Here is a 26,065-nt window from a genome sequence, read left to right on the forward strand (position 1 = left end):
GTTTTGAAGGCTTAAAGGATGAAAGAGGAAGAGGAATGAGCTTTCCTGAGTCATATTTGTCAGTGTGTCAGAAATTATTGCAATAAACAACTCAGCAGATTGCTCCATCCATCTCTTTAATCCCTTGAAGGTGTTTCAGCTGAGGAAAGGGGTTGTAAATCAGAAGTGAAGCATGAATATGTTTTTGGAATCCTAAACCAAAGTCCTTCTGAAGTTTCTTTTTCATGCTTGGACTATATGTTTGGCAGTTGCTTTCTTTCCTACTCCTAATAAGCACGTCCCATTCAATGCTGAGAGCATGCTGTGCTAGGCAAGGTCAAGTGTGACTTTGTCTTTTGTGGTGTCATATCAGGTGACAAGAGGAGGCTTATTGCAAGCTGTTGGTGCCTTTCTTAAGAAAGGTTCACTTTCTGTTTTTTTCTTCAGTTGGTCCACTTGGTGTAATTGGAAAGACTTTGTCACACATTTTTAATAGTATAAACTCAAGTAGAAGCAGTAAATTTTTATGAGCTAAGTAACTGACTCTTTTTATTGTGCTGGTACTCTTGTTAGAATAAACTAATGATGCTAGCTGCTCTAACTATCTGTTTAGTACATACAAAGTTGTATTTCAAAGGGTATCCGTTTTACATACTCTCAGAGCAGACATTGTATAACAAGTTTATAAACCACCTTATGAAAATTGTGTTTAATACACTAAGTGAATAATCTTCAGGCGATTTTTTTGATGTCATAAGACACTTCAAACTATTTTCTTAGTAGTAGTCTTTTTCCAAAAAAGGAAATAAAGCCCAAATACTTTGGCTAAACTTCTTTTGGCACCAGTAATACATGTGATATTACTACCTTTAAATGTCAAGTTCAAGGATTTCTTGTTAAATTTTTTTTGATGCTCGATACCACTAGAAAGGGGCTCCATGCGGTGACCCTCCAGAGAGCTTTAGTTTTTAAGATTCTGTCCAACATCTTTCTACCTTGTGTTATTTTATCTCTGACTTCTTCACTCCTTATTTTCACAAGAAACAAACCGTGATGTGATTACGTTCCAATATTTTGCTCTTTGAACCAATGTGGTTTTTCTTGCTTAAGTATTAAAGCAAGGCTAAGGTTTCATGGTGCAAGGTGGTTGACGGCATTATCAGCGTCGGTGTTACTGGCCTACTCTGAAATGTGTGTGCCACAAACCAGATAAGGGGTGTTCAAAACTTTACAGTGTTTTCTCTGATCCCATTCATAGTGCAGCTGCTCAAGCAGTTGTGCTTAGTGCAACTGTGGCAGTGGGGTGTAGGGGAGGAAGGTGGTACTGTGTTAGTCAGTATTGCTGCAAGGCTCTTAAAGTCATGGTCTAATAGTACAAGGCACAGTGGTACCACAAACTGCAAAATCAGGTACCATTACTCCTAGAAGATCTGTGAATCTTTGCCATTCACTTGTGAATGCTGATGCTATTCACATCCCAAGTGCCCTTTTTATTTCTTTCTTCACATTTGCAGAGGTAAAAGTAAATTCCATTTCTTTCACCTGTTGTAAAGTGGAAACAAAAAAAATCTTCTCCTGTTCCCCTTTGCTTTTAAAATCTTAGCAAATTTTCTTACCAGTAAGCTGGAAAGTCTTCAGAGAGGAGATGTCATGCAACACATTTTCCTTCACTGACAGAAGTCAAAGTTCCTGAAAGCTGAGCTGACTTACTACCTTGTCACAAATAATCTGGGTGCAAATCATGCATCCCTTGTTTATGGATTGCTGCCACTGAAAGTCAGGTGACAATGATTTAAATGACTTTCTATTGCAGAAAATGCTTAAAACAGTCTTGAAATAGTTTATGAATTATTATGCCAAATGAGAATCAAAACTTTTCTTATATCTTCATGTGTTCAGAGTCCTTGAGAAAGTTCTGAGTGACTCCACATTGTCACTGCAGATTTCGTGAAACTTTTTCTTCTGATAGTTCTGGTCTTCAGGATACGTTGCAAAATAAATCTTTTCAGAAGGAAGACTGGGTAGAAGAGAGCTGTCCTGAATGTTTTTGTGTGTCAGGAGGCATTCTAGCATTGACCTTGGTATCATATGTCAGTGTATTTCAGAGTTGAATTAATTTGGGGGCTTGTAAATTATGCAAAGATAAACTCAAAACTGCAAATTGATATTGATTGTGAACTACTGAATTATGTCTAACTAATGTTACACTTGTCATAAAAAAGTGGTGTTTTGCCCAATAAGGAGAGGTGATGCTATTTTGAAGAGAAAAGCTCCCAAATTATAGACTGTCTTGTAGTGAGATTTTACCTTCTTCCCTTTAAAGAAAAAATAAATCTGCAAAGTGTTAGAAATTCACTTGGCATTCTCTCGCTACAAAATCTATTTGTAAATGTATGTTCCCAAATCTGATGTTGATATCCAGAATGAAGAGGGGCAATTTACAGGAGTAAAAGAACATGCGATTATAAATCATTAGCCATTTAGCTGAGTTCTCTGCTTTATCTGACAAGCATATCAGATGATCTCCTTCATAAACTGACTGAGCTCCAATTTGAAACTAGCTAGGATTTTTAACTCTTGCTGCTGCTGCTACTGCTAGTAAGCTGGCTGGGTTTCCATGGCCGATTTGGACTCATTTGCTCTTGTTCCATAATACTGTGTTCCAGCTTAGTCTTCTCTTTCTCAGGTGATAATTTTTATACTGTCTGTCTAACTAAACAAGCACAGCTTTTCTCATCTTTTATAATTAATGCTAGGCTTGCCATTTCTATAATACAGCCTATCTGCTTTTTCAGTTTCTGCATCTGTTACAGTATTCACTTTCTTCAACCTAGGTGCATGCACAGAGCTCTGCAAAGTCACTCTTACCTTGCTGGTGTTTATCCTCAGATCAATCACCTTTTTTTTTTTTTTTCTTCTCATTTTCCGTACATCACTGATTCTGTGATTGACTTAATACTGCTAGGCTCCCAGAGTCTTCTCTGATGTTTGCAAGTATGAAGTTCCCAAATTGTAGGTCAGATTTTTGTCATTAATCTCCAATGGCAATGGCTGTTTACTAGTAACTTTCATTCTGTTTCTCTTCATTTCTTCCTAAACACCACAGCAGCTTTTTCCTGTGTGATATCCTAGTTCCTCTCCACACTGGCAATGCTTTCAGACTTTGGCATCACCAATAAACTCCATCAGTGTTCCTCAGTCTTTCTGCTGAGGTTGTTTAGCAAATAGTAAATGAGAGCCCTCAGGCTGGTCCTCTCTCCTGTCCTACAGTTCTCCTATCATGGCTGCCTATTCTCCTCTCTCTTAATCATGTAATCATCATTTTCTTCTAGCCTTGCTAACACATTCCTATGTATTGCTGTAGCAGGTTTTTTTCCTAAAGGCCACATTGATGAGATGTCATGTTTTCGTTACTGGAGAAAGGTTTGTGTCTGGCATAGCCTGCCTCTGATAGACAAAGGTTATATTTCTTAGCTCAAATTTTTTTAAATTATTCTTTTCTTAAAAATCTGTTTGAAAACCATTAAGCCTGTAGTCACTCAGATTTCCCCCCACTCCTCTTACATTACTTAAATACAAACTAAAAGTTTTGATACTTTTCAGGTACAAAGCACCAAGAGAAAAGGAACTTACTTAAAATGTTGATACAAGCTTTATGTTTGGTTTTTTTTTTTCTTCCAGGATTTTGAAATTCTTGATTCACTCTTTGTTAAGAGTAGTGCATTCAGCTCTTTTGTATTTTTTTTTTCAATTCCATCTTTAATATATTATGGTGACCTCACTTTATTAGCTTCTGCTTTTTAATTTGTGTGGCTGAAGACCCTTGCAATTTGTTTTGATTTCCTTTGCAGACTCTGACACTCATTCTCGCGTGTAGCAACTCTGTCTGTCTTTTCCTTTCTTTTAGAGCTTGTGTAATTAATAGTTACGTATCTTCTGCTCAAAAAGTCCATCCTGCAGGATAACGAACTATGTATTTGACTGCCTTTCCTCCCAGTGACCAGGAGTTACCACTGTTCTCAGGCCAGATGTAATGTGAGAGACCAGGCATTTTAGTTAGTACATTTAGAGGAGTTTGAATTCGTGAGTGAAGTGATTTCAGTGTGAGGAAAGCAATTTAAAACATAACAATGACATGATATAAAATAATGAAGAGATAGTGTGGCCTTGCATGGTTGTTTTCAAGGTTTTTTTGAAACTTTGCTGGTGGATGGATGCTGCTCTGTGCCTCACTGGCAAAGGAATTAAATGGTTTTCTCACAGACTAAGAGCTGTGAAGTGGCACTCGTGTGTGTCAGTTGTGTGCTGAATGAAGTGTCACACCATAACTGAGCTGGCTGGGTCAGAAGCAAGTGGAGAACTGGACACGCATAGCTTATTTGAGAAAGCCATGCTTTCTTCTCTTCATACGGGTTTTCAGAGTAGAAGGGAGATGTAGTGAGATAGTGTTTGGGTTGGGATTGTATGCCTGGGGGATTTGCTGTGATGATGATGGGGAGGCAGGAAGGGCAGTGTTGCATGTTCCTGCTGGCTGGCTGGTAACTAGAGCTGGCTGGCTCCTGAGGAGCTGGTGTCTTGAGGAGACCTGTCTTTTCTCCTCTTTCTTGCCCAGTAAAAGACGAGGAGACAGAGCTGCTGAGTCCATCGCTTGTCACCAGCAGCACACGTTCTCTGAGAACTCCTGGTCTGTCTCGTGGCTGAGGCACTGTAATGCATGTCAGGAGGCATACATCTTGTTACCACCTCCATCCTTGACTAGCTTCGTGGCCTTAAGCAAGTAATTTCAGCCTCCATGCCTGCATATGTAATCCCATTCTTCCCGATTTGTTTATTCAGTTTATAAACTTTCTTGGGGGCAAGAACTGTCTGACCATAGCGAACGGGGAGATGCCAAACACTACAGTAATAGGAACTTTAAGGTTACAGGGCTTTTGTAGAGCCGTGGCAGCTGCCAGGACTTAAACATGCATCAGGAATTCACTGACAAGCTGACATGGTATTTTAATGCCCTGTATGCTGACCTCTTCTGCAACATATCTATCTGCGTCCAAAGAAGGGCAGCGAAGCTGGTGAAGGGTCTAGAGCACAAGTCTTATGAGGAGCGGCTGAGGGAACTGGGGTTGTTTAGCCTGGAGAAAAGGAGGCTCAAGGGAGACCTTATTGCTCTCTACAACTACCTGAAAGGAGGTTGTAGCGAGGTGGGTGTCAGTCTCTTCTCCCAAGTGACAAGCGGTAGGACAAGAGGGAATGGCCTCCAGTTGTGCCAAGGGAGGTTTAGATTGGGTATTAGGAAAAATTTCTTCACTGAAAGGGTTGTCAAGCATTGGAACAGGCTGCCCAGAGAAGTGGTTGAGTCACCATCCCTGGAGGTATTTGAAAGACGTGTAGATGTGGTGCTTAGGGACATGGTTTAGTGGTGGACTTGGCAGTGTTAGGTTAGTGGTTGGGCTCAATGATCTTAAAGGTCTTTTCCAACCTAAATGATTCTATGATTCTATTCCGTGATTATATGTTAGAGCTTAACACAACTCTTTCCTCTGTCAATGACATTCATAAGTTAGAAGTATGGAGTGTACAACTGTTAAGGGCTATCCATTATTCCGGTCTCAGGACAGTTATCCAGGGGTAAAAATAGACAGGAAGGATTTGTCATTCATTCAGAAAGTAGAGGCACTGCTCAGTTCCTGATAAATAAAATACCATTCTACTGAGCAGAAACTGATGACATTGCAACTTCTGTCCTATTTATTTTCCCTTCCCTCCCCAAGTTAGCAATCTTACCTAGTTTTAAAACTGCCAATGCATAAGAAGCAAATAAGCAGTTCCTTTTGTTCTTTTGTTACCTACTGGTTGTATTGCTTTTATTTATAAGAAGAAAAGAACCAGAGGTTAAAAAAAATGCAAACAGTAAAACATCATATATGCTAGGAAGTTCTCTTAATTCATCACTTGGCAAAGGAAATAAAAGCAGGCTCCCTAGCTAACAGCGTTACTTTTGCTTAGGGTTATTTGGCAGAAAATCCATCATCCTCTCTCCATCTGTGAGTATTTCATATTGACTTACACCCTTTAGCAAGGGTCAGCAGGGCAGAGTATGCATAAAGAGTTCAAGTCCCATTTCAAAGGCTGAATTTTAATTTTAATGGATGGTTTATTTTTAATATCATTTGAAAATGAAAGCTCTTTATTAGATTTTTTGTTTGTTTGTTTTACTGGCTTTTTGGTACTGAAATCTAGTGTTCTTTTTATGGAACTACTTGCATAAAAATTAGGTTTGTTCAGACATTTCCATCATGTTGAAGAAACCGTTTTTTGCTTTTTATTTTCTGAGTCATTGTTCTGAATCTGCAGGCAGGAGTCCTTTGTTTTCTGAAAGCTTTTATAATTACAATTGTTAATAATGTACAAATATGGAGGGGGCAATATTTGTTTATTTACTTTGTGAACTGTTGATTTGAATCTTCAAGGCTCCAGAGAAGTCAATACAAATGTGAAATGTGGTAAGGACATAAATACATGGATTTCCATTTTTTATTATGGTAATTATAGTTGGCAGAGTTTTAATATAATCTAGTACAAGTTTATATTTAGCAGAGTTGATTTTCTGTTTTCCACTGGTATTCCATAAACACATGCACACTGAGAGCTCAGTTAACAGGCATTTTAGGGAGCATTGTTCAAAGCTACATTGTCTTCTTTGGGATCAAAACTCCGAAATATTTTCTTCTCATCCTGTGCTACCCTCTCTACCAGCCCAATTGAAATAATGTCATGGTTTGGGGAAAAGGTTAACGTATGTCTTTAGATGTTCTTGGAAGAAAAATGCACATGCAGAGGGTTCCTAAGATTTTTTTTTTTTTTATTTGCAGGTGTTTTGTTTTGCCTCAAATTTTATGAAATACTCTATGATAAGACAATATAAAAGAAAAATACTGTGATTTCTCTGAAAGTATGCTGACTTCAAATCATTGGGTTTTTTTAATTTTCAAACAACAAACCATATGTGTTACTGTATGCTCGGAATTTCTAAATAATTTTAACAGAAAATAGTTATTTCTCTTTGAAAACAAAAATTAGGTTTGCTTACCTATCTGATCTTACAACCTGGTGGGAGTAGCTTTAAAGAAAAGTACCAAGAATTCATGACTAGGGATATAAATTTGTTTCTAAACCATTTCTAAGCATGTTAATTAGATTGCAAATAATGGTAGGTTATGTATGGCCAGTGTGATTTGTTAATGGGAAGGGTGTTGCTTTGGCAAATAGCCAAAGTGCTTTTGAAGGTCAGATGTTGACAATATTTGAAAGTGTTCGGAGACTGTTCTCTGATTCTATAAAATAATACATTAAAAGAAAAGATTAATATCCTAAATGGTATATCAGGGTCGGTTTCCTGCTCTGACCTTATTATTTTATTTTTGCAGTTTTACATAACTGCTGTGTAATGAATTTGATTTGATTGAGAAAACAGATTAGATTCAAATACAGTAAGAGAAAATGTGGATTACAACCATTTTTAAATTTTGAGTGGCCTATCTGTCTTTTATATGGTGGGTCTTTTTGTTGGTCCCTTTATCCTTGATTTGCTATGCTGACAGCTTTATTGAAGCTGACAATCTCAAACTCTTCAACTTTGCTTCCTGCAGTAATAAGGCACATGCTTGTAATGTATCTTCAACTTAGCCCTGACTGCAATCTCTGAGTGGGAATGAAGCTTCAGGGACAGAGCAGATGCTTTACATGCATGAGGACGCTGCATCTATCTGCTGCCTCCATCTACTGCATCTCAAACAGAGCTCCCAAGAGGCTGAGTAACAGCTTCGTAAATCAAGGGTTGCAGGTTCAGCTTTTCCTGCAGCCAATTAGGAATTCAGTGTACGGTTTGGGGTCCTTCACTGCACGAGGAGTGAGAAAGCACAAAAATGCGGGGGAGGGCCAAGGACGACAAAGTAGCTGAGATGACAAGATGATGGGCCATTATGAAGAGGAACTGAAAAAAAAAAAATTAATAATTTATAGTCTGTAGTAAAGGGGGATCCACTAATAATGTACAAATATTTCAGAAATGGTAGTGGGTGGTTTGCAATGGCAATTCTATTGCCTTGATTACAGGATTTGTCGTTAAGTGGAGAAATTCACAATAGGCATTAAAGAATTGGCTTAGCCATGAGCAGTTGAAAGGATTTGGCTTGTAAACCAGCAGAATTATGGTTTCGTTTGATTTTGGGTTTTGTTGTGTTCTTAATAGGGAAATCCGTGTAGGAAAATCCTTCTCCATGTGGGATTTGTTGGTGTGTGACCTTAGTACCTTCACTCTCCTCAGTTTGTAATTCTTTCTGTAAGATAGATTACACATAGGCACACACATATGGTTCCACAGACACAGTTATTTTCCACAGCAATTTTAACCAGCTGAGTCCTTTTTCCTCATCCAAAAATTACAGGGAAAACAGTAAATACATATTAATAAGTTTGACATAAGCCATCAATCTTACACTTTGAGTAGGGGTTCAAATATTGGTTTTGTACAGTTTATTTTAAAAATATAGGTAATTACAACCAAGCTAATGCCTACCTGAGAAAGGTATTGGAGGGCTTAAGTCTGAAAAGCTTCCACGATTTCCAAAGTTGCTCCTGCTGCATTTCTCCACCCATGTGGCTATTTTACAAAGTCTGTGCAGGACAGTGGACTTTACATGCCTGCTTCTTTTACCCTCGTCTGCTCTTCTGTGGCTTATGCTGCATGTTCTCACCGCTAGACATTTTTTCCCATCTCCTAAAATACTACTGACAGTGTATACTGACAGTATCTGGAACTTTCTCTCTCTATGGAAAAGTCTTTCTGTGTATCGATATCTTAAATTCTGTATGTGTTTCATACATGTATTGCACTCTTTGTAGAATTTCCACCAGCACAGAGCTCTCCAGGTAAGCTCTTGGGATGATCTTGTAGAGTAATTTACAGCCTTTGCATCAGATGTTTCACTGGGCCGTTTTTTTGTCAAGACAAAGTGCTAGTGCAGTGGAATACTGTTCTTCCTGGGGATACATAACAGGAGTTGCCCTTTTCCATGAATTTCTAAAACATGGCTGAGTATTTTTGTCAAGAATAGTGTTGTTGGTGTCCCCTCCCAGGCCAGTCACGAAGGGAAGGCATTCTGGCTCCTAGCAAAGACTAAGTGGAATGAAATGAAACCAGAACCTGTTCCTCCTCCTAGGAGGAGGATTCACTACATGTGTATGCTGAAAAGACAGTGCCTAAGTCATGGGTGAAATCATTATCATAATAAGCAAGCACTCCCCAGGATTTTAGAAGGGCAGAGTGGGGAATACTTCTCAAAATGTCTGCCTCGGTAAAGAGTCTGGGGGAGTTTTAACAAGGCGGCAGCCTAAGGCAAATAGTTGCATGCATTATGTGGTAGGCTTACGCTGCAGTGATTGATGACTCCGTGCCTGGCATGCCTCGGGTGATTGCGCCAAGTGACAGGAGCATTGATCATCCTGATTCAGCGGCGGCTCTTTGTTGTGTGGCATCCGCCACAGCCTCAGCCGACACCACTCTCCTGCCATCCATGCGCAGGCGCTTTTGTTTTGTGATGAGAACAAGGAGGAGAGGAGCGCGTGTGGCTGGCAAGGTGATTTCCTGGCCTCGCTGCCTCTCATAGCCGTGCCCATCTGAAGGCATGCGGGAGTGCATGAACACCCACAGCCCGGCCTGTGGTGGGGGTCGGTTAAATGGGTTTTGTCTCTGAGTTGTAATAGGCTTTGAGGGCACCTTGTATGGCTGCAAAAAATTATGTGTTTGTCATTCACTACCTGTATCACCAGTCATTGCCTGATTGTATTTCTGCTGCTCTTTAGAAAGAATGTCATCTTCCAGGGCATATGCTGAAGTGGTGTTCTGTCTCAAGAATAAGATCCTTTGCGTTCCCCTCTTTCCTTTTTCATGCGTTCCCCTCTTTCCTTTTTCATGAATCAGTGCAATATTGGTGCTAAGGCAGGTGTTACTTCATGGCCATTTGATGAAGTGGGTAGAACTTTTCCAGGGAAGAGATCTTCAGGCTCTCTGCCAGCCTCTTGAAGTCAGTGTTTTCCAGATGCTTGTAACGTGACTTCTCAAAGCATGTTCAAAGTCCATTTTCCGTAGCTCTTCCAAGAGGAGTAGGAGGAGCCAAAACCTGAGAGCTCAACAGAGAGCAGCTTCAGTTTGATGGAAGGTGTGTTTGTGGCAGGAGCTTCAGCCAACTGGATCTTTTAAAAGTGAAAGTAAATGAAAGTCTGGTAGTGAGATACACAGAGAGAAACATGGTTTAGGTGTGATGAAATTTATTTTAAGCACTTAGGGTAATACTGTGGATACCATAAGCTAATATACTCCTTGCAGTTGGGGAATTGTAGAACGGCCTTAAATGAAGATTCATCAGTGCTGCTGTTAATTATTCCTTCCACACAACTCCAAATAAAAAAGTGGTGACGTTTTAATTTTGTAATTACCAGAAGGCTAATAATTCTTTGCCAAAGGCCATGATGATCTCTTAAGTATGAGATAACGTAATTGCCTTATTCCTGTGCCATTAATTGTGCTCCATTTTAAAAACGTGGTCATCTGTCTTATGAGCAAATGATACTCTGTTACCTCAAAGGAAACGTGCTATGAATGGTAAAAGGATTGAACCTAAAATTCACAGTTCTTTTGTTTGAATTTTTCTAGCTAATATTGTAACAGAAGGAGGTTAGAAAAGGGGGAGCTGTGTGTATTTGGTTAGTGTATTCAGCTATGCATTACAATTCATGTCAAGGGCGAACACTTAGCCTATGAGTTATGGGTTTTTACATGAGTACAGGACACAGGAGTTAAGTGAAAGTGACTGTAAAACCCAGCAGGCTTAGCAGAGGCATTCAGAGAAACATGTAGCCCGTGAAGCCACATACAGCTCACTTTATTTCTATTAGAATGAATTGTTTGTGGTTTGTAAGACATCTTCAGGTTTTTAATCTCTGGTAATAAATCTAAATAATGAGCTCATTACTAGTGAGCTGCGAGATGTCCAATTTTACATTCAAAATATCAGAGTATGGTTTGACAAGGTGGCTAGGGATGAATTAACAGTTTTCCACTGCTGAAATGCATCTCCTTTCCTTCCCCTACTTCTTCTTGTCTGCTTTTGCTGCCTGTTTGAACATGTTCAGACCATGTCTGGTCTCACTTCAGCTGATTCAAATCTAACCTTGTGGGAAGTGTGTGTGTGTGTGTGTGTGTTGTTCTGTGTTTTTCTGTTTGTTTGTTTTCTGGTTAACTTCCAATTAGATGAGTGCCAAAATCTGCGGGAAGTCTAGGCAGCAGGGAGGGAGCAGGGGAGAAAGGTGGAAGACTTAAGAGGGAACAGGAATTGCCCTTTCATCAAGGGAGGGTGCTCATTTGATTCAGCCACAGTGCAAAACTATGCCCTAAATTGGTGCTTTGTAGGAGGAATCACTGCAGTTGTACTTCTGTATATTTTCAAGAGGGAGAGGCAAGCAGAGCCGTGGAGATGTGCAGAGCATGCTTTCTGTCACACAGTGCCACTCCTGTCAGCTCCTGGAGTTTTCAGTTTGATACCTCCCCTGAATTTCACATCCAACATGTGCAGTGTACATATATAAGCAGTCCTGTAAAACCCACAGAGAGGAATTGTATCCTTAATTGTCAGAGAATCGAGATTTAAAAGTTATCTTCAACTGTCTGGCTTGTAGTAAATAAAGTAAACTTTCTGCTAGTTTTTTGTCTATAGTCAGGGAATAATCTGTATGAGTCATTGTGCCTATTTGTTTGTTTAATATATGGGATGCTCTTGGAAAGTTAACAGCAATTGGTATTTAAAGTGAATGACTGTGAGCGGTTATGCTGTAATCTTTAGTTTCTCATTTAAAGCTACTCTGCATTTCAATGGTAAAATTCATCTCGTATGGAAAAAGAAATATTTCTGAGCAAAAGGTTGAAATAGCATGTTATGGGGTACCAAGGGAATCAGCACTTAAATGAAGTGTATTCCTGTGAGTCAAGCTCCCTGTGCAGCCCTGGCTGCCAGGAGGCAGTGACAGTCGGCTGAGGCCTGAGACTCTCGGCCACTGGAGACAAGTCTCCTTTGGAGGAAGGCAGCATGAATTGAACTGCTACTGTCATGGGGTATGACGGCAGGGTACTTGAATGTAAATCTTTGTTTTCAGCTGACATATTTTGTTTGTGTGGAGAAGTTGAAAATTTCCAGTTTTTTTTTCCTCCAAAGAAATTTATATTAGGAGACGTCTCAAGAGCTAGAGCTTGAATATTGTGGCTTGGAGGGTATGCTGGTGGAACCAGAAACCAGGCATTTATAATGTGTCTCTCTGGGGGTGCTCGTGCAGGTGGGCTGCTCTCTGTCTACATTTGGAGAGACTTCCACACAGAGAGTCTCGAGTGAATAATAATCTACTATTGAACATAACTTCATATAATCTGCTTTCTGAGAATAAAGTTTATTTTGGTCAGGACTTCTTGTGGAAGAAAACCCATTAATAGCTGTTAAAAGTGTGATCCTTTTGGCTTAAGAAGCCAGGACTGCCATATCTGCTGGTTCAATCAAAAGCGTGGATTGGTGGTCAACAGTCAGAAATCTCCAGTGCCCATACCTCTGCAGAGCACATGGTGCCCTGGCATCTTTCTTTAGCAAAGGGTGAAAAGTATCTATTACCTCCAATAAGCTTATGTTCTGCTCAACTAAGTGGCAAATATTTTTCCTATTACCTTTTCTCCTAGGCCTCACAACAACAACGTAAAACTTTGATAGTCGATGCAAACTATTTTCTTCATGGCATGAAAAATGTTCAGCCTTAATATATGCATGTGTAGTTTTCCGCTGGACTTTGAGTCCAGTGGTGGTAGCAGCGAGTGCCTGTGTTGTACGCCATCTGAGAATGCGTTGGAAGAAAAATGAACAGGAAAACTCCCTCTGTTAGGAGACAGGAAAAAGAAAAAAGACAGAAAAAGAAAAAAAGTATCTGTTACATTCCAAAATCAGTCATAATAATGGAAGTTCACATCAGATAAATTACCAGAGTCAGAATGGACAAACATCTGGTTTATTCATCCCTAGCTATACTAACAAAAATATGATATCCTGTTAGAGAAATCACTGATCATCCTAGTTTATCTTGGCGGTTGTGCACCTTGGTATTTTTCACTTAAGCAAGAACGTATCAGTACTTTACAGCTAGCATGCCTCCAGCTCCAGGTTCACAGTTCATGTGCTTCTGTGACTTTGAACTCTTCTTTTCCTGAGTTTACCAGCAGACAGCTGCACCAGAACAGATATGTTTACACGTGGGGAGTAAATGGCAGCTTGCAGCTCAGAGTTTCCATTTCCTATTACATTGTTCAGGAATCCAGGCTCACAATTCGTGTCCTAAAGCTTCACCTCATGTGTATGCATCTGACTTGGCCCTTTACAGTACAAATGTTTTATTTTGACATTGATTTGTTGATAGAAAGGGCTGACTAGGGAGAAGCTACTTTCACTAGAAATTACCCTCGGTTTACATGAAGTTCAACTGTGGGTGAAATAGCTTTACAAAAATTTCTAAACATCACTTTCTGTAAGGCTTTTAAGCAGTATGTAAATGTGAGGCTAATGTGGAACCACTTGATGCAGCTATAGCATGATAGATGTATTTTTAGGTGGAGAGAAATTGCATTTTGTATTAAGCATGACGATGAAATCTGATTAGCTGCTTAAACCATGACACTGTCTATTTAAGCTATTGTCATGCGTAGGTGATAAAATATTCCCAGATATGCTTGGCAAGGCAGTAATTCCATGAAGACATTATGGTAATTATAAACAAGAAACAAAACCATCAGAGTGATTTGTTCATTTGCCTGAACCCTGAAGTGGTATTAGAGACTTAGTGAAGAGAATCGATTGTTCTGACTTTACACTGCCCGACAGATTTCCCGTCATCGCTATTGCCTAATTCCACGTTTATGAGTTTTCCTTCCCCTTTTGTTCCTAATTTGGATATTTTGGGTTCTTGCTCTGAATGAAAACTATGGTTTATTGGTTATTTTGTTAGCTGAACTGAATGAAGTAGATGTTATGTAAATGACATGTAGAAAGACCTATAATAATTGTGTGTTGTGTTTTGCCTACTGTTGTTTTGAAACAAGATTCCCCAGTTACCCTGATGTGTTAGAATAAGCCTAGCTTTCGGTCACCCTCACATGGATCTTTTATGAGAAGAAATTATTTGAACTTATTGGAGCATTTTGATGCAGTTTACTTCTGATATATATGTGCATATTAATTGCTAGATTTGACCTATGGCCCACTGTTAAAAGTAATGTAATGGTAGTGCACTGCTGATAACATGAAATTTTAATTTTTAATCTTCATTCTAATGTTCCTTATGATACTTGGGCTATAAAATTGAAGCATAGAATAAAACAACAGAGTATTTATAGAATTAGGTTTTGCACTTTATATGACCACGCAGTGAGACAGTCCAGAGGGCTGTGCTCACTGAAAATTACACCCAGATAATAATCTTTTAGTACTTGTCTGGATCATTGTCCAGTCTTATCAGTGCAAGAAGAGGATCTGGAATGCAAAGTAAGGCCTGGGACTGTAAAATCCCTGATCTGCGTCGGCATATGTCGCCATGGGGTTGTGTTCTCAGGCTGGAAGTGCAAATACCTGTATGTTTTCTATGAGCTCGCTGAAGGCAAATCATTTACCTCTTTACTTTCATTAGAACTGCTATGTTTGTGGCCGGGAAATCAAAGCAAGCAGTTAACATCATGCCGGCATCGTCACGTCTATTACAAACCCCCTACCTGCTTGCAGGGCAGCAGCCCAGGTAGCAGTGATTCACAGGGCTGGGAAATGTCCGCTTGGCAGGGGACAGGATGAAGAGGCTTTCATGGAGGGGAGCTGAAGCTGAGTAGAGACTCTGTGTAGGCAGGTAGTAGTGGTTGCATCATAAACTTTCCTTCAGTTGAGGTACAGCAGACCACATCTGCTTAAGTAGATGCTTGTTCCCAAAAATCTTCGTCAGTTCACCTGTAATCTGTAATTGCCTTCTTTTGACAAACCATATAAGAGAAATGATAATCGAAATAAATGAACCCATGTATTGCTTTAAATTTCTGTTGTTACATTTAAAGTTATTAGCTGTTTTACCTCATAGTCTCTGAATGTAGACTAGCTTGAAACTTCCCATTCATAGTCTGTATTTGTTTTTCATTGACACTTTCATTTGAAAGCAGGAAACAATCTGAAAGTAATTGTATTAAGTGTTTCAGCACAAAGATTTTAAAATATAATAGCTTGACATATTACTCTATCTTCTCACTGTTCCTCGGAGGAAATAAAACGGAGTTGCAACTTTCATCCAGGCAGCTTTTCTACTACATCCTGTTTCCTTCCGCACACTGGAGAAAGCACCTACATTCCTCTCCCTTTCCTCTGCTTCAAATGAAGAAATCCCGTTCTCCATGTTGTAGCACTCAGTCCGGTGAACACCGGTGTTCTGTTAGCTTTTCAGACGTCGATGTAGGATTTGGGTTTTTTAGGCAAATGTGCATTTTGCCCTCCATATCAAAGGAAAGCATTACAAAGAATAGAGGAATATGCATAGCTACCCAGATAAGTGCCCCCACACTGCTTTCCTGGGTGTTTGCCCTGGCTGCTTAGGCTGCCTGAAGGGTGGCTAGCACCTCCCTGAGAGCTGTGAAGCGCTGTGTGAGCAGTTGCTGTGCTTACTGGAAGGCTGACATCTCTGCTTTTCTCTCACTGAAAGGTAGACTTGCAATCCCCCTTTCTCTAAGGAAAACTGACCCTTGAAAAGGCTTGGCATGAAAAGGATTAACTCCCTGGAAACTTTGTTTGGAAATGGTAGGAGACTGCTATGTGTATATGCTGGCAATCTCTGTAAGAAACAAATTATTTTCCCACCCTCTCAAGTACTTGGTAGTTTATCTGTTGTTTATATTAAAGATTGATCGTGGTTATATATTCCTGACTCAGAGTTCTCATTAATCACACTGTGCCACATAAGAGACCAGAGAAGAAGAATGGGGGTTACAGGAAAGCAGGCATGTGATCCCTGGCTCTGCTTTTAATATGACTTATTCTGACATTAGCTTTGTTCCTGTGAATTATTGTGTTTGCATAAACCTCTTTTTTTTGTTTGGTTGGTTGGTTTTTGTTGTTGTTGTTGTTTTGTTTCCATGTTTAGTATGTCTGTTTTTCTCAGGGCTATTCAGAAAAAGATAATATACTTATTACAGTGATTTTGGAGAACGTTAATCATGACACTTGCCATGTTACTATTTCAAGAGGTTCCTGCTCTCCCCCACGTGCCCACCCCCTTATTTGCTAGCTCTTGCTTCCTCCCCCAGCCCCAGCAGCCATTTCCTCCCTCTGAGCGGAGCCATACAGGCAATTGTTTCGGCCTGTGCAAAATGAAGGAGAGGTGGAAAAGGACCGGTGGGGTGAGGACAAATGCACATGGCTGGGACTTCCTAAAGCAGATCGGCTGCCAACAGAAAGATACTTTCTCCCACAGCAGCAGATCAGATCTGTACCTCCTCCTCCTCGACCCTGCTGAAGGTTTCCAGCCCCGAAGTGTTCAATCAGCTGTTTGTGGTCCCCTCCCTCCCTAAGCATGAGAGTCAAAACTGCTGGCAAGCGGAAGAGAAAGAAAAAGGAATTTACTAGTTTTTGCAAGCTGATTGGGGTTATGAGGACACGTTACCAGCCCTGCTTGGAGTCAGGTCCAGAAGCCTCTGGAGCAAGCTGTTTTCCCACCCTGACTTGTCTGGCTGAAAGTCCATTCACATCTTCCAGAGGCACGCATTGAACCCAACTCTTCAGTGTGTTCTGGTGGGAAATAGTTACATTGGCAAATTTTCAACCAACAGGAGATTTAATCCCTTGAACTTTTTAATTGCTGTGTGCTTGTGTTTGTCTAATAAAAAGAAATTATTTGGATTTTAAAAGAGGCAATTGAAATAATTGATATTTGACAAATCAGAGCAAATTAGCTCTGAAGAGACTGACATAATTTAATACAGATTATCTTCTCTTTTATTTGTAGCTCTGCTAAAAATACTTTGCCAGGCGTATCCTAGTTCTGTACAGATTTTTCTCCTGAGTCATGTTACATTAATGTCTGACTTCTTTGGTGCAAAATCCTGTTACAGAATTCACTGTTTAATAGCATCTTCAACACTGAGACATGACTGTAACTGCTGGTTTGCGCTTATAATTAAACATCCTCTCCACAAAAACAGGAGATGACCAGAAGTTCTGCAAACCTAGGAGAATTTAGGTCCATTAGTTGTGATGAAAGCACATCTTTAGTGAAATCAAGGGAGGAGGAATAATGTAGGGAAATCTTATATCTGTAAGAATTTGCAAACATTTTAAATAAATATAATTACACAGAAACAGCTATTTTAGGGGACTAGATGTTTTTAAAAGACTTTGATTCAAACTAATTTGGATTGCTTGGGTTTTTTCCTCCCATGTGACTACTTTTGATGACATATTGTACATATCAAGAATAAGAGAATTTATTTCTGAGTTGGGAATAGCTTTTTAATCAGACTCAGTAAAGTAAATAGACCTCTTTGAAAGTTCATTCAAAACTGAGTACTGGTGTATATCTAAGTGCACTGTATGCTAAAGTAGAAATATCCCCCAGTGTTTAACCGAAAGCATGTTTTATGTGTGGTTTTGTTTTGTTTTTTTAATGTTTAACAGTAACTGAAGCTGGCTTTGGTGCTGACATTGGGATGGAGAAATTTTTCAACATCAAATGCAGAGCCTCTGGCTTGGTTCCCAGTGTGGTTGTACTTGTTGCTACAGTGAGGGCTTTGAAGATGCATGGAGGTGGGCCAAATGTAAGTTTTTGCACCTTTCTTGGAAAATAAAATTGTTGCTAATATTTGAAATAAGTAAAATGTCTTGATTTAAGAAATATTGGGGGTAGCCTATGGGGCAGTATTTAGATATTCCTCCTGAGTTACGTCATTATATAGATGTTACCTCCAAAGGTAATGCAGGAATGGAAAAGCACAAATGAAAGAAGAGGGATGAAAGAGCTCTGAAGAAGTACTAGATCTTGCTGAAGGAGGGAAGTTCGTTTGCATGGGGAAAAAAAGCTATAATATGTGTATATATATTCTTTTCCCTGCCTTTTGAAATAGCGTTTGTAAGTGCACTGAAGTAGTCACATGCTGGGAAAGTTGGCAGCTGAGGAGGAATGAGAAGAGTTCGGGTTGCAGTATGTGAGTGGAAGTAGGGAACATTGTTAATGAAGGTTTTGAGATTTCTTTCACTGCAATGATGGGAACCCCTTCTGTCCTTTTTATCTGCGCAGGTTAATTCCCTCAGGGATGCTGAGGTAACTGATAAAACTTTGCAAGTGTTTTCCCAGTGTACCATAAGTCACTAGTGTATCATTTTTTGCTATTTAAGCCATGAAGAGACTTGTACCGATTACTGATTGTAGAAGTACTCCTCAGTCATACAATCAGATCGGACTCTGCTAGCCAAGCAGACAGACACTTAACTCCTAGAAACACTTTCATCTGTCCAGCAGCATGCAAGACAGTAATGCTGCCAGGGAAACAGTCTCACTGGGTGAAAATACCAGAGCTGTTTCCACAGCCACAAAATTTTGGAATGCATGGTCTCCCTTACAGCTAATCATCTCTTAGAGCTAAAGCGGAGCTGTCCTTTTTCAGTCTTTCAGGTTGACATAATTATATAACTTTCTATCATTTTAGTCCACTTCTAATGCAAGTTTTCCTTATTTTTAATGATATTCATCCATGCCTATCAAGGCAGGTATATTGCCATGTGTGTTATTCAATCTAGCAAAAATAGGACTTAAATATGTCTTAATAACTCTCTCTTTCTGTCTGATCTGTGTCTTTAGAAGTATAAAGCTTTCATGTGTTTACATAATGCATCATAGAGGCATGTAAAGTACCAGATCCTGGTTATCAGATCAGTATCAGACTGTATCAGTATACAGATAACTGGAAGGTTAACTATAAAATGGGCCAAGACCAATGCTTGAGACAAAAGCGACTAAGTCCAGTGCCTGGGATCGATGTATGTGGTCCTTGGAGACTCAATATAGTAACCTGGTGATAACTCTTTGTCTGTACACCTTTGTGCTTTCCAGCAAAGTAAATTACTTGCATGCAGTTCCTTGCCACGGACAGTAATTACAGGACACCCAAAGATGATGTTCCTCTTCTAGTCACCTGTGTTGCTGTTATTCCTTCAGCCAGCTGTTGGAGGTTGCTGTCCATTGTCTTTGCACTGCTGGTGCATTGTTAAGCATGTAGAATGGGATCCAATTACCTCCTCTCTAATAAATCTTTTACAACTAGTTGCTGAGTCTCTACCTGTATCTTGCTACCCAAATACGATAGGAAGTGTTGCTATTCTCCATGTAGCGGTGTAACTTGGAATAAAAGAGAAGCTGCAGTCAAGCTATGATGTTGTGTGCAATGTATGTGCTGACTGGCAGTATAGAAAGTAAGCAAAAGTGGACTTCTAACCATTTAGGATTATGACAAGTGCCAATCTGTGATGACTTCGATTGTTTATTATTCCAGGTAACTGCTGGTGCCCCCTTGAAGAAAGAATACACAGAAGAGGTAAGAGGAACTATTATAAAACTTTAGGAGAAGTTTTTGTTTAAATGGACAAAATAATGTGGTGTATGGAGAATCAGAACTTCTCATTCCTCTGGCTGGATTGTGTGCAGACTGAGGTTTGACAATAGCGTGCTCTAATGCTGACATTCAGTGAACACCTTTAACAGGCGTTGCCAACAAGTAAAGCCATCTCATCTTCCCCCAGCCACTTGGTGTTACCCCTCTTGTGTGTGCTATGTGTGTGACTGCATGGTAGATTGTACTGAGGAACTGAGCTAGCTGAAAAATAACTTTTTTTCAGTAGTTTTTCCAGGACCACTAAGTTTTCAGGCTGATAAGCTCTTCATTCCAGTCCGTCATACAGACATTTATGGAAGCACAAGAGCAGAGTGGTGCAGGGATCAAAGATACTCCCTGAAATTAATGATAGCTTAACCTGTTCATTAAACAACAGGTTTAATCTGTTTGTGCTTCACGTCTGGTGTTGGATGTCACTCTTCAAACAAGAGTGGATTCTACAGGTTTGTTTTCTTTGTCTCTTCACTGTAGACAAATTCTGGTCTTTTGGTTTTATCAGGCTAAGGATATGTGTGTTGTTGCAATTAAGACAAGATGTACAAAGTGTGAGGTAAAAGAGTAAATAAGGAAATCCAGTAATGTGCTTTTATCTGGGATGTATATGTATATATAGATTAGACTATTTATCTAACACATCTGTATGTTAAACCCCACCCCACTACTATAGTTTGTTTATAAACTTTGCAAACAAGAGACTAACAGCCCTTTCACAATCGTAACAGGCAACCAGTCATCAGCTGCACTGTCTTCTTGTGTCCCAGAAGAGAGCAATGCCTTCATGTACAAATTTTGGACACTGCTTAGTTACTTAAGTATGTCTGTTGCTTATTAATTGAAATAAGAATTAATAAGTGCCAAAATATTTTTGTCTGGAAGCATTTTACTTGCCTGCAACTGTCATGATCAGCACTGTTTATGTTCAGTTTAGTTTATGGAAAATTCTTTGGCTAGAGAAGACTTGATGTATCTTACCATTTCCATTAATTTTTATATAATTGCACAGAACCTCCAGCTGGTAGCTGATGGCTGCTGTAATCTACAGAAACAGATTCAAATTACTCAGCTCTTTGGAGTTCCTGTTGTGGTTGCTCTAAACGTCTTCAAGTAAGTCTATTCTTTCATTACTCTTGTAAGTAAATCCACAGTTCAAATTTCACACTTTTCTTGGTTTTTAAATTAATCAGTTTTGCCATGAAGAAAAGAAGCTATTAAAGAATTTCTTTTTTTCATCATTAATATAAAGACCTTTAAATCCTTAGCTTGTTCTTAAGGTTTTAAAACCACCAAAAAAAGTATATACTGTTATGGAACTATTAATCTTTTATGTTTATTAGCTATAACAATTACAAAAAGTGTTCTTGAAACATGTAAATACATATGCTGTATATAAATGCATTATGTATATGGCACAATTGCTATATAGACTTGCTTTGCATCTGCTATGGTAGAATAAGGCTAAGTATATAAGGTTATGAAAGAGAACTAATTAAACAAAATAATGAGACGGAACTGTTTTGTTGGCAGAACTGACTCTCCTGCTGAGGTTGATCTGGTGTGTAAGATTGCAAAGCAATCTGGAGCATTTGATGCTGTACCCTGCAATCACTGGTCAGCTGGTGGTAGAGGAGCAGTAAAATTAGCTCAAGCTGTGGAAAAGGCAGCCAATCAGAAAAACAGTTTCAAATTTCTCTACAGCTTGGAGGTAAGATACTTTTTTTTTTTTTTTTTTTTTAAATGAATGCATGCTGCATCAGTGTTGGGTTTAAAACAAGAAGAACATTGCAACAAAGCTATCTAACATACTTGGAAAGGGGCTTGACTTGGCTTAAAATCACAAAAGCTGGAGAGAACAATCAATCTGTGGCTTGTCTAATCAGAGGAGCAGGATTCTTGCTGGTAATGCTCATTATTTAGTGCATTGAATGATGTTTGTTATACTTTCTTGTTTAACATAAAAGTATGTCTGTAGGTGGAGCATTCACAAATTATTGTGGGAGACTTCTCCACAAAGATCTCACAGTCATGGTATTTGTCCTGACAACCAGCTAAAATGAAATATTTTTCATTTGTCTGTACCCGATACTGTCTCACAGTCATGGGTATTGCACCAACTTGTGGCTCCCTGAAGCATTCACTCTCTGTATGAGAAGGATGTTAGAAGTAGCATGTGCACGCTCATGCTACACGTCTGCCTAGCCAGACAGGTCAACGCAGAGAGAAAGCACTGCCTTTACCAGCACCCGCTTACACACCCACAGCCCTCAGATGAACGTGAAGAGCACAGGTGGCCCAGTCGTGTTCCTCCTCTCCTGCTGATCGGAGTTGGAGTCTGCTAGTACAATATGGCACACATGATATATGGGTCACTGCTGCTGTGGGCCTTAGATCCTCAGTCTATCCAGGAGCAGCCCCCAGTGCCCTTGCCCTGCTCCAGTTGCTGGCACCAGGGTCCACGAGCCCCTGAGGTTCATGGCTCACTCCAGCTGCTGGCACTCAGACCTCTCTTCCTGCTCTCTAGTGTTCTTACACACACATCTAGAGCAGAGAGCACACCCACACGGAAAGTAGTCAGAAATCAGATTTCATGAGAATAGAGGACAGACTGTGGTGCTCAAGCACAGAGCTCAGTCAGACAAGCTACTGACCAGACACCTTTACACTCAACCAGCCCCTTCTTCCCCTTTTCCCTCTGTTTTTTCCCCACTCTTGTTCCTCTTCAATCCACCTTGATTATTCCCTTTCCCCGTCTTTGGTCCTTCCACTAAACATGCCCTAACAATCTTTACACATTCCCACAATCCCCTTCAAAAATCCCGTCATAAGTTTTACACAGTCCCAAAATGCTCTTCTTCCTACATCCCATAATGAGTCCTGTGCTGCTGTAGGCAATCACCCCCTGTCGTTTGCAAAGTTTTCTGAGGAAAGGGTTTCCCCATTGACACACCCTGGTGCATTTCAGACCAAGGACAATGGTCTCATCCTTCCCCTTGGATGGTCTTAGGAAACAGGCAATTTGGCATGCTCTAATTTTCATTGATTAGGTTTTTCCACTGATTACATTACTAGGGTTCCTCCACCTGTCATTGTTCCTCTGATCCTTGCTTGGGCTTTGTGTTTAATTTACTTAGCCAGATAACCTAACAAAGGATAGTGTGGTCCAAGTTTCAACCCTGTATCTGCTGGAGATAGTGACTCTTTTTTCCACGCCTTGGAGACTTTGTTATTGCAGTCGTCTGCAAGGTAACATCGCAGCATCATGAGCTGTCAAGAGGAGCAGCTTGCAAGGAAGGGCTCCTTGGGCCCCTGAAAGCACTATGCTGGAGTACCACTGTACAGGCAGAACATTTGGAGGGACGTATTGCCGAGAAGGTTAAACAAATGATTTCTCAGGACCTTCCTGACTATCCAAATGTGGGTGGGTTAAAATTTGGGCAGCAAAATAGACTTCTCTGGCACCAAGGAAGCCCTTGTCAAATTTCAGATCCTGTGCCCCAGTTGACAGTGCTACTTAAGTTTCTTTAGAAAATGTTTGAATGCTATTTTTTAACAGCAGAACCTCAGCTTCATTCTTTTAAATGGCTGAAAGGTCCTGTTTTGATTCTTCTCTCCAGGAAAAAGTTCAGCCTGAGGTAGATATGCCCTACTGTTGTCTTTCACTCTCACTCCTCCCTGATATGTACCCCGTATCTGTTGCACCCATTTTATTTCTTCTTTCCACCTCCCCCACTGTTTTTCCAAATGTCAGTAATCCAGACAACTCCTGTTAGTATTAACCACTGCCTTCACAGAATGGATGGAAATACCTTGGGAATGTAAGTGCTGCGACATCTATTCAAGGCATTTTGCCCATGGAACGTTTTTACAGCCAAAAAATGGACAATGTATCTGCCTTTCTGAGTTTGTCTCTAATGAGATGCTCTGGAAACTGAGGATATCATTTTATGGGTTTTGCGTAATAAAATGGAAAAAAAAAATTCTTTCAGAAATATGTGTAATAGTTTTCCCCATAGGACACTTGTGTTACAGAGATAGCACGTTAGCGTTTGACGAGTCCCATATTTAAGCTCTGGTGTTACTTTATTCTATGTAGCTTACAATCTTGTGGTATGAATGAGTAGAAAGGATTGGTATGGGTGGACTCTGCCTCTATGAAGGAAGAAAATGAGATTGATTTCTACTTTAATGTCTTTCCCAGACGCATCGTTTTGTGCTGTTGCATAAGCAGCATGATCTTAAGCACAAAGGGAATGAATCACATCTTTACACCAACTTAATATCCTGTGACTTAACACAAGTATTATAAGCCTCAAAAATATGTTGAAGGGATTTTATAAAAATATATAAAGGTTTTAAAATACTGTAAAAAAGTAAATTCAGGCCAACAAAAACAGTAAAGTGTAACATTCAGGCTTCTGTTTCATTCTTACTGTGCAAAGGATGGAGGCTGAAGCAGTTGGAAGTAGGAGAGTGAAACAGCAATGCTGTCGCTTGTATGGTATGGTAGGTCATTTGGTCACTGGGCTCATAGAGACATGAAGGAAAGCCACCTCTTCCAAATGAGCCTACCCAGATACTAATTAAGGTTGTAAGAGGATTTTTTGATGTAGCAGTTTTGAGGACTGATTTCTACTATTCAAAGGGGTAACTATGACAGAAAATTAAGAAAGAGAAGAGGTAGTAAGATGGGGTTCAGACAGATGATTTCCCCCTGTCAGTGTGCCTAAAGGGGATATAAGTGAAAGGATGTAGTTCCATCCCTCATCTTTCCAGTGTCTGCTGGATTTGTCCAGTTACTTGAATACTATTAAGTCCTGGTTCCCTCAAGTTTGACGGGGTTTGCTGTGGTGTTTCATCTTTTCTTTCCCCTTTGGAAGGCTGAAGGGGGAAATACTCTGCATAAAACCACCACCACTTCATTCATATCTCTGTCTGTCTTTATGAGATTACTGTACTCTTCCATTTACTCCATGTCTCCATTTAGTCCTTTGATATCTATGCATCTTATTTTCCTCAGTCTGGAAAACTTAATCAGAATTTTCTTCCAAAACTGTCTATAATTAGAACAACTTCCAACAGCACACACCACTGTAGCCATAATAGGTTCATTCAACATTTTGATGTTTTTTAGAAAGCATTACCCTGGGGATTTAAAAACAAAACACAAAACCCCTATATGTAAAACTGGTTTAGATTCTTTTTTACCAGTTAGACGAAAGTTTGCAGCATCTAGGCATCTAATTAGAGGATAGTCCAGGTCAAGTGTGCTCTCTTTGGTTTTTTTCCAAATGGCACGCATCTCTGCAGCGCTTTATGTAATTTCCAAATGTATATCTGAAGACAAAGACTTCTTGAAAGGTGTTTACAAATGTGTATAGTGTGAGAAGAACAAGAAAGTCTTTTCTAGATCTGTCAAATACTGGTAAAAAGTTGAGGAAGAGCTATGTTTTTTCTGAATCCTGAGGTATGTTTATACATTTGTACCATCTTGTCCAGTGATACCCAAGTGTGTTCTGAATGAGCAATTTTAGACAGTGGACACAACACAGTTGTGTCAGTTCAGGACTCAGGCTCAGCTAAGCGGTCCTGTTGAGTATCATAGCAAACTAGTCTAATTAGAAAACTGTGCTAATGTGGTTATTTTCCTTGAAGCACCTCATTTGGTCTGTTTAAACTTCCTCAGGTGTCTCTACATGACACAGTGTTCTGTAGTCCCACTATTAGATTGCTTTTCAGGTTCTCTTGATTTATTTCTGTAAGCAGGCAAGTGTTTGTTTTTAACCTAGTAGCTGATGCTTGTACTTTTTTTTCTTTTTTTTTTAATACTTCTTGATTCTAGCAAGGGTTTGTTTGACATTTGGTATTAGATGAACAAATATTTTTCAGGAGTTGAAACGAGAACAGAATAAGCTTCAAGCATATTTTGAGGGCAGTGCGAAGAATAGCTGCATATATGATTTTGGGAGTGCATATGTGTGCCAGTGTCATTTCATGGATCAAGTACAAGAAGTGACCTCTGACAAGTAATGCTAGCACTGTTGTCACTTTAAAAGAGTAAGAAAAGGACATAAACCGATAGAGTGTACCATGAAATGCTTACAGTATTAGGAATTGCATAGGGTGGGGGGCATTCAGGAGCAAGGATGAGTTTTCGTATGATAGGCTCCAGAGTTTATAACATAGTTTAAAAGATTATTGACAGTAGTTGTAATAAATACTATAGTAGCGCGTGGTGTTAATAGGGATTTTTGCCACCACTGCACACTAACCTCTCTTATTTTACTGTTGAATTGGTTTCTTGCTGAGTATTTCTCTTCA

At 39.7% G+C, this 26,065-nt stretch overlaps 1 protein-coding gene across 1 annotated transcript in view; it reads left to right on the forward strand.

Moving 5' to 3' along the window:
• Positions 1 to 26,065, forward strand: part of MTHFD1L (methylenetetrahydrofolate dehydrogenase (NADP+ dependent) 1 like) — a 159,746-nt gene that overhangs the window by 73,306 nt on the left and 60,375 nt on the right. The window contains exons 21-24 of the mRNA XM_050893993.1: positions 17,760 to 17,899; positions 19,631 to 19,672; positions 20,754 to 20,854; positions 21,275 to 21,452. Coding sequence (XP_050749950.1) covers positions 17,760 to 17,899; positions 19,631 to 19,672; positions 20,754 to 20,854; positions 21,275 to 21,452 — 461 coding nt within the window. The remainder of the gene's footprint in view (positions 1 to 17,759; positions 17,900 to 19,630; positions 19,673 to 20,753; positions 20,855 to 21,274; positions 21,453 to 26,065) is intronic.

This window comes from Gymnogyps californianus, chromosome 3 (assembly GCF_018139145.2).
Source record: "Gymnogyps californianus isolate 813 chromosome 3, ASM1813914v2, whole genome shotgun sequence".
Taxonomy (NCBI): Eukaryota; Metazoa; Chordata; class Aves; order Accipitriformes; family Cathartidae; genus Gymnogyps; species Gymnogyps californianus.